This window comes from Loxodonta africana, chromosome 4 (genome assembly GCF_030014295.1).
Source record: "Loxodonta africana isolate mLoxAfr1 chromosome 4, mLoxAfr1.hap2, whole genome shotgun sequence".
Classification (NCBI taxonomy): domain Eukaryota; kingdom Metazoa; phylum Chordata; class Mammalia; order Proboscidea; family Elephantidae; genus Loxodonta; species Loxodonta africana.
This window is the reverse complement of record NC_087345.1, coordinates 29,660,380-29,674,449: the sequence shown is the minus strand read 5'-3', so window position 1 is coordinate 29,674,449 and position 14,070 is coordinate 29,660,380. Positions and strand designations below refer to the sequence as shown.

The 14,070-nt window shown below is 38.7% G+C and overlaps 1 protein-coding gene across 1 annotated transcript in view; it reads left to right on the top strand.

Moving 5' to 3' along the window:
• The window catches only part of UTP20 (UTP20 small subunit processome component), a 114,819-nt gene that overhangs the window by 55,732 nt on the left and 45,017 nt on the right, over window positions 1-14,070 (top strand). Inside the window, exons 27-29 of the mRNA XM_064283688.1 lie at window positions 2,406-2,614; window positions 9,375-9,518; window positions 10,919-10,998. Coding sequence (XP_064139758.1) covers window positions 2,406-2,614; window positions 9,375-9,518; window positions 10,919-10,998 — 433 coding nt within the window. The remainder of the gene's footprint in view (window positions 1-2,405; window positions 2,615-9,374; window positions 9,519-10,918; window positions 10,999-14,070) is intronic.

Here is a 14,070-nt window from a genome sequence, read left to right as displayed (position 1 = left end):
ACTGGTCAGTGTTCAGCCATTTCAGAAGGTAGTGTATGATCAAGAACCAATGGTATCGTAGGAAGAAGTCCAAGCTGCACTGAAGGCATTGTCAAAAAATAAGGCTACAGAAATTGACAGAATACAAATTGAGATGTTTCAGTAAACAGATACAACACTGGAAGTGCTCACTCGTCTATGCCAAGGTATTTGGAAGACAGCTACCAGGCCAACTGACTGGAAGAATCCATATTTGTGCCCATTCCAAAGAAAGGTGATCCAATAGAATGCGGAAATTATCAAACAATATCATTAATATCACACACAAGTAAAATTGTGCTGAAGATCATTCAAAAACAGTTGCAGCAGTATATCAACAGGAAACTGCCAGAAATTCAAGCCGGATTCAGAAGAGGATATGGAAGGAGGGATATCATTGCCAATGTCAGATGGATCTTGTCTGAAAGCAGAGAATACCAGAAAGTCATTTACCTGTATTTTATTGACTGCACAAAGGCATTCAACTTTGTGGATCATAACAAATTATGGAAAATATTGTGAAGAGTGGGAATTCCAGAACGCTTAATTGTGCTCATGAGGAACCTGTACATAGAAGAAGAGGCAGTTGTTCGAACAGAACAAGGTGATACTGCATGGTTTAAAATCAGGAAAGGTGTGTGTCAGGGTTGTATCCTTTCACCATACCTATTCAATCCATATGCTGAGCAAATAATCCAAGAAGCTGGACCACGGCATCAAGATTGGAGGAAGACTCATTAATAACCTGCAATATGCAGCTGGCACAACCTTGCTTGCTGAAAGTGAAGAGGACTTGAAGCATTTACTGATGAAGATCAAAGACTACAGCCTTCAGTGTGGCTTGCACCTCAACATAAAAAAAAAAAGAAAACAAAAATCTTCACAACTGGACCAATAAACAACACCATGATAAACAGAGAAAAGATTGAAGTTATCAAGGATTCCATTTTACTTGGATCTACAATCAACACCCATGGAAGCAGCAGTCAAGAATTCAAACAATTTATTCCATTGGGCAAATCTGCTGCAAGAGACCTCTTTAAAGTGTTCAAAAGTAAAGATGTCACTCTGAGGACTGAGGTGCGCCTCACTGAAGCCATGGCATTTTCAGTCTCATATGCATGTGAAAGCTGGATAATAAATAAGGAAGACTGAAAAAGAATTGACGCCTTTGAATTATGGTGTTGGTGAAGAATATTGAATATACCATGGACTTCCAGAAGAACGAGCAAATCTGTCTTTGAAGAAGTGCAGACAGAAGGCTCCTTAGAAGGGAGGAGGGCAAGATGTCATCTTACATTCTGTGGACGTGTTTTCATGAGGGACTAGTTCCTGGAGAAGGATATCATGCTTGGTAAAGTAGAGGATCAGTGAAAAAGAAGAAGACCCCCAAGGAGATGGATTGACACAGTGGCTGCAATAGTGGGCGCAAACATAGCAACGACTATGAGGATGGTGCAGGACCAGCCGATATTTTGTTCTGTTATACATCAGGTCGCTATGAGTCAGAACCAACTTGATGGCACCTAACAACAACAACAGCATTTATTGAGTACTGTCTTTATGCCAGACGTTATAACAGACCCTTAAACATACAACTCCATTTATCCTCAAATAAACACATGAGATATCCTTACTTAATTACCCCAATTTAACCAATGAGGAAACTGAATCTTAGAAGAGTAAGTAACTTGCCCACTGAACATCAATGGAGCCCAAAGGTGGTACAATGGTTGGCTGCTAAACAGAAGTTTGGTGGTTCTCACATACCAGCTACTCCATAGGATAAATGACCCGGTGATTTGCTCCCGTGAAGATTTCAGCCTAGAAAATCCTGTGGCGAGTTTCTACTTAGTCATATAGGCTAGCTATGAGTTGGAATCAACTCAACAGCACACAACTCAGCAAGAAGGTGGCAGAATTGGTCTTGAACCTAGATCTTTTTGACTACAAAACCTCTGCTCCAATCCCATAAATGCTTTGCATTAGCCAAATTTAGACATTTATTTACAGGGTATCGTGCTGCATTTATTTTGTGTTTTTTCTGTGGTAATGGTTCCAGACTATTAGTAACTCACATTTTTAGGAATGGTATAAATAGGATGAGACTTGCGCTTAGAGACTTCGTCTGTCACAAATTTCTCACCCTTCTTTATTCCTCAGGTTCCTCATTTATAAAGTGGACATAGCAAAACCTACCTCACCTAGTTCATTGACTACTTGGTAAGAATTGAAAGGAGATAATATTTGAGAAAAGAACATTATCAAAAGTGAAGCATTTTAAAAATAGACAATACTGTGTTACTGAAGGAAATTGAAAGCAAACTATAAGTAGTAACATGCTAATGTTTCTCTTTCCGTGATATCTGTATTCTTTGTTTCACTAGGAGAGTGCCATTCTGCAGTCATTCGAGCAGTAGAAGATTTGGATTTATCGAAAGTTCTTCCTTTGGGTCGTCAGCATGGTATCTTAAATAGCCTTGAAATAGTACTGAAGGACATCAGTCATCTGATCAGTGCATACTTACCGAAGATTTTGCAGATATTGCTCTGTATGACAGCAACTGTATCTCACATCCTTGACCAACGAGAAAAGGTGAGAGTTTCACTGTGTAGATGCTTTCTTCTTAGGCTAATATGAGTCGGTGTTTCACTTGAGATTGGGTTGGGGCCTGAATTACTGACATCCTTCCAGGTTAAATCCTTCCAGCTTAACCTTTGTAAGTGTCTCTTTAAAACGGTCTTCCATAATATGGGATCTTCATTGTTATAGGTATTTATGTGTGACAAGACGAATATACAGATTATATCGTGTGTATGGAAAAAAAAGATGGAGTCATAGAGAGTGTGGGTTAATGCTGTGTTTTATATTTCTTAGAAGCCAAAGTCAGCGACGCTTGAGCTGATTTTTCTTAGATTTTAATTCCAAGGGCATAGGGGTGTAGGTTATCTTTCAACTCTCATTTGTCTGGAATGGTTAGAGAATGAATAGAGCACTGTTACCGTCGTCCTTGTTATTTTGAGACAGAGTTACCTGGAGCTCTTTAAAGGGTAAATGCTTACCTACCATGAATGCAAAGTTTTGAATAAAGATAAGCAGCAAGATTAGGCAAGACAAGTCAGCTGGCCAACTGCCAAGAGGCTTTATAAGGTGATACTCAGGAAATATTTCTTGAATTGTATCAGAGCAATGTATTTACATTCTGTTGAAACAAGCTAGGTGGATATAAGTACACTCTTTGAAGTTTAGGGGAACTTAACATCTTTATGAACTGAAGGCATCTTAAAGAAAGTAGGGCTTGGAATAAAGACCCGGGCCCTTGATTTCTGCTGATGACTCCCAGTTAATGACAGATAGGTACAGTTTTAGTTTGGCGGAAATTCATTTCATTCGATTCATAGGTATGTCCAGTAAACTGCCTCTCAAATATGGTTGTTAAACATGAAAATTGCCAGCCAAACCTTCCTGCCACCTTTTTGGCATATGCATGGATATGAATCTGCTTTGGTAATGAAATAATACTCTGATCACCAAGATCTGGGGATTTAGAACATACCCTCCATTTGGCAGCACTGTTTTCTTTTCCTCATTCTTTCATTCATTCCTTCAACAAATATAAATTGAGTTCCTACTATGTGTCAGGTGCTGTTCCAGGCACTGGGGATCCAGCAATGATCAAAACAAACAAAAATTCCTGTCTGTTTATTCATTCAGCAACTGTTATTGAGCACTTACTGTGTGCCAGACATTGTTGTAGGTGGGGAATGAGACATGTAAGGACTCGGTGTCATGGGGAGAAAAATAGTGAATGAATACACGTGAGCAGATGTGTAATTTCAGATGGCAGTAAGGTCTGAGAGGAAATTGAATTGTGGGGACCCTTCTGCAGATCTCTAACACTCATGTTTCTGTCGTTCTTGATCTCAGATTCCCCACTTCATCTCCTCGGGACAGGGAGATTGGTGGGCTTTGCCTGAGCGCTTCCTCCCTGCACTAAGGCCTTATACCTCTTCAGGTACTAGGCTGGGGGAAATGTGTGGCTCACCTCATTTGTTTCTCATCTTTTGGGGGTCACTGTCCTCTGCAGCCTGATGTACAATCTCTGGAAATGATTCTCACATATATTTTGTTCAGTTTTTTAGTTGCTTAAGAGAGAAGGATAAATCTGGTCCTTGTTACCCCATCTGGACTGGAAACAAAAACTGCCACAAAGGAGCAGACAGAATAGTCCTCAGAGTAACACACGGCTGGGAGTAGTTCACGTTCACAACAGCCAGAGTAGAAACCTTGCAATACATGGGCCATCAGGAGCACTACCGGGAAGAGCATTGCCTCAGTAAGCCAAAAAAACAGTTGCCCTCTAGCCAATTCTGACTCATGGCGACCCGATGTGTGTCAGAGTAGAACTGTGCTCCAGAGGGTTTTCATTAGCTGGTGTTTTAGAGGTAGATCTCCAGGCCTTTCTTCTGAAATGCCTCTGGGTAGACTCGAACTTCCAGCCTTTCGGTTAGCAGCCTAGTGCGTTATTCATTTGTACCACCCAGGGACTCCGCTGCCTCAGTAACCAAAAAAAGCCAAATCCGCTGCCATCGAGTCGATTCTAACTCATAGCACCTCAATAGGACAGAGTAGGACTGCCCCCATAGAATTTCCAAGGAGTGGCTAGTGGATTTGAACTGCCAGACTTTCGGTTAGCAGCCATAGCTCTTAACCACCATCCCATCAGGGCTCGATTGCTTCAGTAGTGGAGCCAAATTGGCCCTAGAATAAAGGCTACTCTGGTCCTACCTACTCAATGAAAAAAAAATATGGCTGCTGAGTCGATTACAACTCATAGTGACCCCATAGGGTTTCCAAGGCTGTAAATCTTTACAGAAGCAGACTGCCACGTCTTTCTCCTGCAGAGCTGCTAGTGGTTTTGAGCTACCGACCTTTTGGTTAGCAGTCAAGCACTTTAACCACTGCTCCACCAGGGCTCCTTAACAAAGCTTAAAAAGATCAAATTTTGTCCAAGTAAATTAACTGCATCCCAGTATAAAGCTCAAAAACTTTTAAATGATTTAAATGAACAACATGAAGTTAACAATGTCTGACATCGAATCAAATACTACCAAGCATGCAAAGAAGGAAAATTTGATCCATAATGAGGAGAAAAATCAGTCACTAGAAGCAGACCCAGAAATAGCACAGATGATGGAATTAGACAAAGACATTAAAAAAAAACATTATAAATACTCTCCCTATGTTCAAGAAAGTAGAGGAAAGCATGAGCATGTTAAGTGGAGACAAAGAAGATAAAAAATATTTTAAATAAAATGAGATAATATGATAGTGGTCAGGATGGAGGTAGATAGATGCATCTTTTACTAGGGTGGTCCTGGTCCTCTCTCAGGAGGTGATATTTGAGCTTACTTCTACCCCCTGAATTTTTGGTTAACCTAGAAGTTACTCAGTAATGCAGCCTTACTCTTGGGTCAGCATTTAGTAACTCAGAATATCATTTGTGCAGTTTCACAGTTCATTAGGTAGTGAGGTGTTAAGCTTGTTGACAGATAGGAGCTTTTAAAAAAAAAAAAAATTCTTGAGTGGTCCAAGGAATTCCTTGAGGTGCCATGGTGAAATATTGCGCAATAATATTGCTTAAGTGAGTTAAAGTGCTACATTTATGTGTTTGAGCAAAGTTACACATTTTCTTTTTCTCTGTCTTTCCAATCTTATCAGGGTATTGACTGACACTGAAATGTGAGGGTTGTTGCTGGTTTTCGTTGTTAATTTTTTTTTTTCTTTTTTTTGGCACATTTAAACAAGAGGAAGGAGCCCTGGTAGCACAGTGGTTAAAGCCCTTGGCTGTTAACCAAAAGGTCAAAGCTACCAGCCACTCCACAGGAGAAAGATGTGCCAGTCTGCTTCCACAAAGATTTACAGCCTTGGACACCCTATGGGGCAGTTCTACTCTGTCCTATAGGGTTGCTATGAGTTGGAATCCACTCGATGGCAGTGGGCTTGGTTTTTTAGGAATTCTGAGCAAGAGGTACATTTAGTACATTTACAAAAACTAACTGCTCCAGAAATTAAAGTCTTCTATAATTTAAAAAAAAAAAAAATTTTTTTTTTTTTTTAATAATTGCCCATTTTCAGAGGTTTTTTGCAGGTTATCAACAGGTATAAACTGGGCAGCTGGCATGTAGCTACAAAAGTGAATAAAATGTGTAGATTCTACCAGAATGGAGAGTAGGCTGGTGGGAGCAGGGGTGGGGGGGGTGGGGGAGCATTCTTACTTGATGTCATGTTTGTTACTAGTAGTTTATTTGCTTGCAGTGATCGTGATAGCATGTTCCAGATACCAGTAATAGTCTTTACCTTTCACCAGTGGTTATACAGCAGATAATGAAATGTTACCAGTAGAACTGAAACAGAACAGAATGACTTGTAACTATGTCACCTTATACTTGCCTGTCATGTCTTCTGTGCCTGCAATTTGTCAGTGAGATTACTAGCTAAACATAGATGGTAGAAACGTGGTATGTGAGAGCACATGATTCATCAGACACAGCAAATTGGTGGCATCCTTGTTCATCTTTGTTTGAATTAAAAATGTTCTGTTTCCCATTCCCAAAGCCAACTCTTCAGACAGGGATTGGGAGTGATCTATAAGACAGAAAGTGTGACTGGTAAGGAGTGAGCTTCTTGGCTCAAGTAGACACATGAGGCTATGTGGGCAACTCCTGTCTGGAGGTGAAATGAGAAGGCAGAGGGGGACAGGAGCTGGTTGAATGCACATGGGGAATACAGGGTGGAGAGAAGGAGTGTGTTGTCACATTAAGAGGAGAACAACTAGGGGAACATAGCAAGGTGTATATAACTTTTTATATGAGAGACTGACTTGATTTATAAACTTTCACTTAAAGCACAATAATAATAAATAAATAAATGTTCTATTTCAAATTCAGATACCACGGCTTTTTATCAGGGTATCAGATTTTCATGGCAGGTAGCTTCCACTGAAGTCATACTAGTTTTCTTCATGATATCTTATCCATGAGACTTGTTATTCACTATTTTAGAGTGTTTGTGTTGTCAAGGTGGTTTTTAGATTTTAATGTAGTTGATAAAGGTCAAGTGTAAAACTTCTAAAAATCCATAAAGGGTCATATGTAGGATGAGTCGGAATCGACTTGACAGCACTGGGCTGGGTAGGGTCTTGTGTAAAAATCAGGAGCCAGGTATATTAATCAAGAGGGAAAAAAAACAGAGGTTGAATCTTCCCTCCTTTTGTTTGGTTTTTGCAACATTCTGTGCTTGTGAGAAATCTCTCTGAGGCCTTTATTGTCCTTTCTGTCTGTCCTGAGCCTCTTTGTCCTTTAAGATACCGTGGAAGTTGTCTCTTCCATGAAGCTTTACCCTCTCAAGTTTTCAGCAACTCCTCCCCTATCAACGATCTTTATCACTTTCAGTCTGTCACATAATTTAATAAAATTTTCCTTCAGTTAGATTTTAAGTTGAAATCAGGACCATGGCATTGAACCTGATCTACTCTGAGCCTGAGCATACTGGTGGCATATTTGTGATTTCATAACATAGGGAAGGAGATGCCGGTGGAAGCGGCAATATCTCTTATTTAAAAAAAAAAAAAAAGTGCTGCTAATTTAGACATCCCTTCTATACATAAGCAGACACACACACACACCCCTTTTCTTTTTCCAAATTTGAACTGTGTATGTCGAGATCCTCCCATGCCTTAATTAAGTCTCCGTATTTTTTTTTTTAATTACTTTTATTATTTAACTGGAAACCCTGGTGGCGTAGTGGTTAAGTGCTACAGCTGCTAACCAAGAGGTTGGCAATTCATATCCCCCAGGCGCTCCTTGGAAACTCTATCGGGCAGTTCTACTCTGTCCTGTAGGGTCGCTGTGAGAAGGAATTGACTCGACAGCAGTGGGTTTTGGTTTATTATTTAAGTTTTAGAGTCTAATCGACTCAACGGCAACAGGTTTGGTTTTGGTTTTTTGGGTTTTTTTTTTTTTGTTCTTTAACTACACAAACTTTTTCTTTTGTGTGGGAAGACCATAAATTGTTTAGTCTCCTAGAATAATTTTAACAAGAATAGTTTAAAACTCCTCATTTTAAAAAAGGTTAAATATATATGTGTATATAAAGACAGAAATAAAAGTGAGTTTCATTTGAAATGAAGGTTTGTGTATATATATATATATGTGTGTGTGTGTGTGTGTGTGTATGTATGTATGTATATACACACATGGAGCCCTAGTGGCGCAGTGGTTAAGAACTTGGCTGCTAACCAAAAGGTTGGTAGTTCAAATCTACCAGCTGTTGCTTAAACCCTATGGGGCAGTTCTACTCTGTCCTGTAGAGTCACTATGAGTCAGAATCGACTCAATGACTACAGGTTTTATATATATATATGTGTGTGTGTGTGTGTGTGTGTGTATGTGTGAATATATGTATATAAAAAACCCACTGCTGTTTTATTTTTTCATATATGTGTATTTAAAAAAAAAAAAAAAACCCCGGTTACCATTGAGTCAATTCCAAATCATAGCAACCCTATAGGACAGAGTAAAACTGCCCCATAGAGTTTATATATGTATATATATGTATATCTATATAAACCCGCTGCTGTCGAGTTGATTCCAACTCATAGCGACCCTATAGGACAGAATAGAACCTGCCCCATAGGGTTTCAAAGGGTCTAAATCTTTACGAAAGTAGACTGCCACATCTTAGTCCCACAGAGCAGCTGGTGGGTTTGAACCACTCACCTTTTGGTTAGCAGCTGAGCACTTTAACCACCGTGCCATCAGGGATCCTTTATCTATCTGTCTGCCTATCTATATATAACCGGTTGCCATTGAGTTGATTCCGACTCACAGGGACTCTATATAGATATATATATTCCCCTCCCCCTCCAGTCTAAAGCATTGTGATGGCAAAATGTTTGTTTTGATTAGAGTGTCTGTTCATGGAAAGAAATCAAGATTTCATCTGAGACAATTATTTGAGTAAAAAAGTAAAACAATGTGGAATATAACAGCTTCTCCAACTGTGATTTCGCTTCTTCCTAAGGACGCTGTATTGTGATTTTACTGGGCATAGATAATGGAGCAATCGCACCGTTTGGTTTTTTTTAAGTCTCCACTCTCTCTTCTTGCTTAGGGGGAAAAGCAATATGACTTGCTCAGTCGGAGTTCCCTAGGGAATCAGAGCCAGAGTCAACGGATTTACTAACAGAATTTCCAGTTCAATTCTGAGGCAGCTGAGCAAGAGTGCTTCCCTGAGGAGTTAGGGATAAAAATGATACTTATATGTTTTTTAATGGAAGGTCTTTGTTTTACAGATACAACTGAGGTTTATTAACCCACTGAAAAATTTAAGACGTCTTGGAATCAAAATGATAACTGATATCTTTTTGGATTGGGAATCATATCAGTTCAGAACAGAAGAAATTGATGCCGTGTTTCATGGTGCAGTTTGGCCCCAGGTAAACCTTGTTTTCTACATTCTGCTTAGACACCTTCTGTTTCTTCCTTTTTTATTGCTTCTACCACCCAGACGTGAGTGTTTGTCCTGGTCTTTTACATCAAGCCTCTCTTTATTTATAGTAGTTCTAGAACACTTTTCTTTGCTTCTTTTCTGTTGCTGGTAGGTGCTGTCAGGTTGATTTCAATTGAAAGCGACCTCATGCGACAGAGTAGAACTGCCCATCGGGTTTTCTAGGCTGTAATCTTTAGATCGCCTGAACATTTTCCTGTGGAGCCGCTGAGTGGGTTTCAACCGATAGCCTGTCAGCCAGCAGTCGAGCACTAAACCGTTGTGCCACCAGGCCTCCTTTCTTTGCCTCTACTATCCCTAAAGCTTAAGAGCTAGTTTCTGCAGTGTCTTGGCACTTACACTTAAGGCTAATTTAAATGATTTTGCCTCAGTCATGTGTAGCAATTTTTGTAGCACCTCACGTAGCATGCCTCTGGCTTTTGACAGGCATGAGGAAAAACAAGCAGGTGTTTTTGTTACTTGTTTCCTTGTTGGGTTTTTTTGTTTGTAACTATTCTGGTGATGATAACTGGTATACAGGCAGTTTCCTGGTCACAAATGTCTGTTTTACGGACAACTCAACAACTTGTACTTGAGAAAGGTCTTCTATAAAGCCTATTGTATTAAGAATTTGAGTTCAATACAATGGTTTATGTTAACTTACAAGATCTTTTTTCTTTTTCTTTTATCTAAACTGTTTTAAGAACTGTTTAATTTTTTTTTTTTTTTTTTTTTTTTACTGTATACCTACACACACACAGATTCTCTTCGGTACAGTACCATATATAGTTACTTTTCCTATTACTGTATTATTATGTTTAAAATGTAGTGTATTTGGAAGTGTGTCTTAAGTGTTTTATATGCATAGAAAGGTAAAATATATACCGTATACAAAGACTGACATTTGACTAACTGATGCTAAATCAGAACCCTATATACTCCTTTCAGCTTACCTACAAAGTCGACTTAAAGATAGACTTAGGGACAGATCTTGTTCATAACCTGGGAGCCACCTGTAGTTATAGCTAAAAGACCGCAGGAGAGACTTGATTTTAGGAAAGATTACTTCTGGCTGCTTGAGCTCTTAGTCATTTCTGGGCATTTGACACCTGAACTACCTGGTTTTCCTGTTAACGCCCTTCCAGTGTCCAGTACTTCCATGTACCCTCTTTGCCATTTTTCCTGTGTGGACGTTATTTTGAATTCCTTGATTTTTCCTCTGTGTGTCCTTTAATTGTTGATCTCTGCCCTTTGGATTTTTATCGTTTAGTGTGGTTTCTGTGCTTGTTCTGCTTTTAGTTTTTGGTTTTTTCAGTATTGTTGTGTATATGTTTTTATTTTGTCTCCTAGATCAGCAGGCTTGGATCTGAAAGTCAGTATTCTCCTACTCCTCTGCTGAAGCTAATTAGTATCTGGAGCAGAAATGCAAGGTATAGCTTTCTTTTTTCTTTTAGAAAGAAGAGTTTTAAATTAATCTAGTTAAAACTAGTCTGCTGTTGGGTGCCCATGAGTCATTTTTGACTCATAGTGACCCCATGTGACAGAGTAGAACTGCCCCGTAAGGTTTTCTAGGCCATAATCTTTACAGGAGCAGGTTGCTAGATCTTTCCTTCTATGGAGCCGCTGAGTGGGCTCGAACTGCCAACCTTTTGGTTAACAGCCAAATACTTAACCCTTGCATCACTTCCTTAAAACTAGCCTAGGGAACTAACTGTATAATGTATATAGTCTTTTCATGCAACGAAATAGTTTCAGTGCCATCAAAAAGAATAAAAACCCATTGCCATCTAGTCGATTCCAAATCAAGGAGCAGCTGGTGGATTCGAACTGCCAGCCTTATTGGTTGGTAGCCGAGCTCTTAACCACTGCATCACCAGGGCTTCAAAGAGAATAAGGCAGCTTAATTAAGGCATGGAAAGATCTCAAAATACATGGTTTAAAGAAAAATGTTGTATGGTGCCATTGAGATGCTTCCAACTGATAGCAACCTTTACGTGTGACAGAACAAAACGTTGCCTGGTCCTGCACCATCTCACAATCATTCCTATGCTTGAGCCAGTTGTTGCAGCCACTGCGTTAATCTATTTTTAAAGAAAAATGCAGGTTGCTAAACAGTATGTGTAATATGATCCATTAAAAAATTGTGTGTGTTTAAAATGAAATAGAACATATCTAGAAGGATATATGAGTAACTGTTAACAGTGGTTCCTACAGCAGGTTGAGGCTTGTGTGGGCCAGTGGGGGAAAACGAAACTTTTTATGATACATCTTTGGCACTGTTTAATTATTTATAATAGTAATAACAATATATTACTTAAAAATGAAAGATCAAAATAACCTTTTACAATTTATTATAAGTTAAAATTGTAGAGTATCACCAAAGCTAATATATTTTTGCTATTTTTCCAGTTTCATTCTTGAAAGTTAGAAGTATTAGAATAAGTAGGGATAGTCTTTCACTGTGTATTAGTTATGTCAGCAGCTTGATTTGACCTGGCAAGGGGAAAGAATATTGAGAGGGAGAAGCAAAATGTAAAACACACCAGGTAGTTATATTATCACATATCTGCATGCTTGCTTAAAAATCAAAGCTAACTTGTAATTGGCATTCTTTTTCCCAATTCCTACTTAAAATCAGAAAAATTTCACGGGCTTTCTAGATTTTCTAGACCATTTCTTTGATTCTTTGTAAAACTCCATCTAAATATACATACAACTATCCTGGTCATCAGGATCCTTTTGAGTACTTATGAACTGTTTCCAGAATCTTCAATTGCTGATGGTTCAGAGATACCATGTTACAGACCAAATGTGTATTTACTGAACAGTGTGGAAATTTTACCTATATTGTTTATCTAAATTGTGGAAACGCTTAAGTTTGTCCTTACCTGTTTTGAAGAGTGGAAGGTAGAATAAAAGAATAAGTTTTATTATCAGTTCAGTGATGTTAAAATCTTGGCATTGGTTTTTACAAAATTTGCATCATACTGTATAATTGGCTTTTATTGTTTTTTTATGTATCATTATATCCTGAACATTTTCCCATGTCATTAAATAGACTTCAAAAACAAACCAAAAACCTTTACATTATTCTCCTCAGGAAAACCTGTTTTATTTTACTAGTAGGTAGGGGTCTTTTCAATTATATCCCAGTTTGATAAAGTCATTTCATATTTGCCTTGATCACTAATCATTTACAAGCAACACTTCATCAGAAAACTTGAGAAATGTTTTTGTTGTTACGTAATTTTTATCCAAATAAACCATGAAGGACGTTCATCCAGGAAGACTTTATGATAGTAAATCAGATTTTTATTAGCTGGGTCCTAACCCAAGGTAGAAGCCCTGGTAGCACGGTGGTTAAATGTTCAGCTGCTAACCAAAAAGTCGGCAATTCGAACCCACCAGCCATTCTGTGGGAGAAAGATGTGGCAGTCTGCTTCCTTACAGCCTTGGAAACTGTATGATTTGTAAATCCACTATGTGGGGCAGTTCCACTGTGTCCTGTGGGGTCACTATGAGTGGGAATCAACTTGAGGGCAACAAATTTAGGTTTTTTTGTTATTGTTTTTTTAGCTCAAGGTATAGAGCCACATCTTTGGATACCAACTCATTCCCTTCCTCAAATTCTTTCTTTTTTGGTTAGGGGAAGTTGGAGCCACACAGCAACAGAGGAGGTGGGCATCAGAAGCTTTTTTTAGTTTTGACTTTATGCTTAACCCTTCTAGAAATCTCTAGAAGGGGTGACTTCCCTTGAAATCCCCACAGCAATAAGTATGCGTATTTAGTTATGTGTGAAAAAAATAAATGATTGTCTCAGAAGCACTTAATGGGAATGTTACTCTTTGAAAAAAAATAAATTTTATTCCGAAGTGTGTTTACAGTTTATATAGCATCAAATATTAAAACACATTCTTCATCGAAACAAAAGGCTAGCATTTTACTTTGTGTAAATGCAGGTAGAGCTACTGTGTTGACAGTGTCTTTAAGCTTACAAGAGATTGAAATGTTTTAGAAATTAGGTAAACTCAGGACAAGAGATACTTGATTACTAGCTAAAGATCATATAATCCATTATCTACACTGTGACACTCTGAAGCGTGAAAAGAGATGCCATAAATAATTAAGCCAAGACAAGCAGTGTGAACTGGGACTATAATAGGTCACTCTTTCAATAGCTGCTCTGGTTCTATCATGATCAACCCTACATGGCTTGATATTTTCTCTGACCTCTTTCTACTTCTATAAGGAATGTACTGTGGTATCAGTTTCCATTGTTCAAGAAGTTTGGTCACTATGGGGTTGCGCTTGATTTGAATGGGCCTTTGCTAAGATTTTGCCAACAGCTGTAAAGAGCTTTCAAAACATTTCTGCTTGAAGATATTTAAAGGCAACATATAAGGTAGTTATTCAGAGCACAGGCTCTGAAGCCACACAAACCTAGCTTCATATCACAGCACCAGTGTGTGTTCTTTGGCAAAGCTGGCCTCTCTGAGCATCGG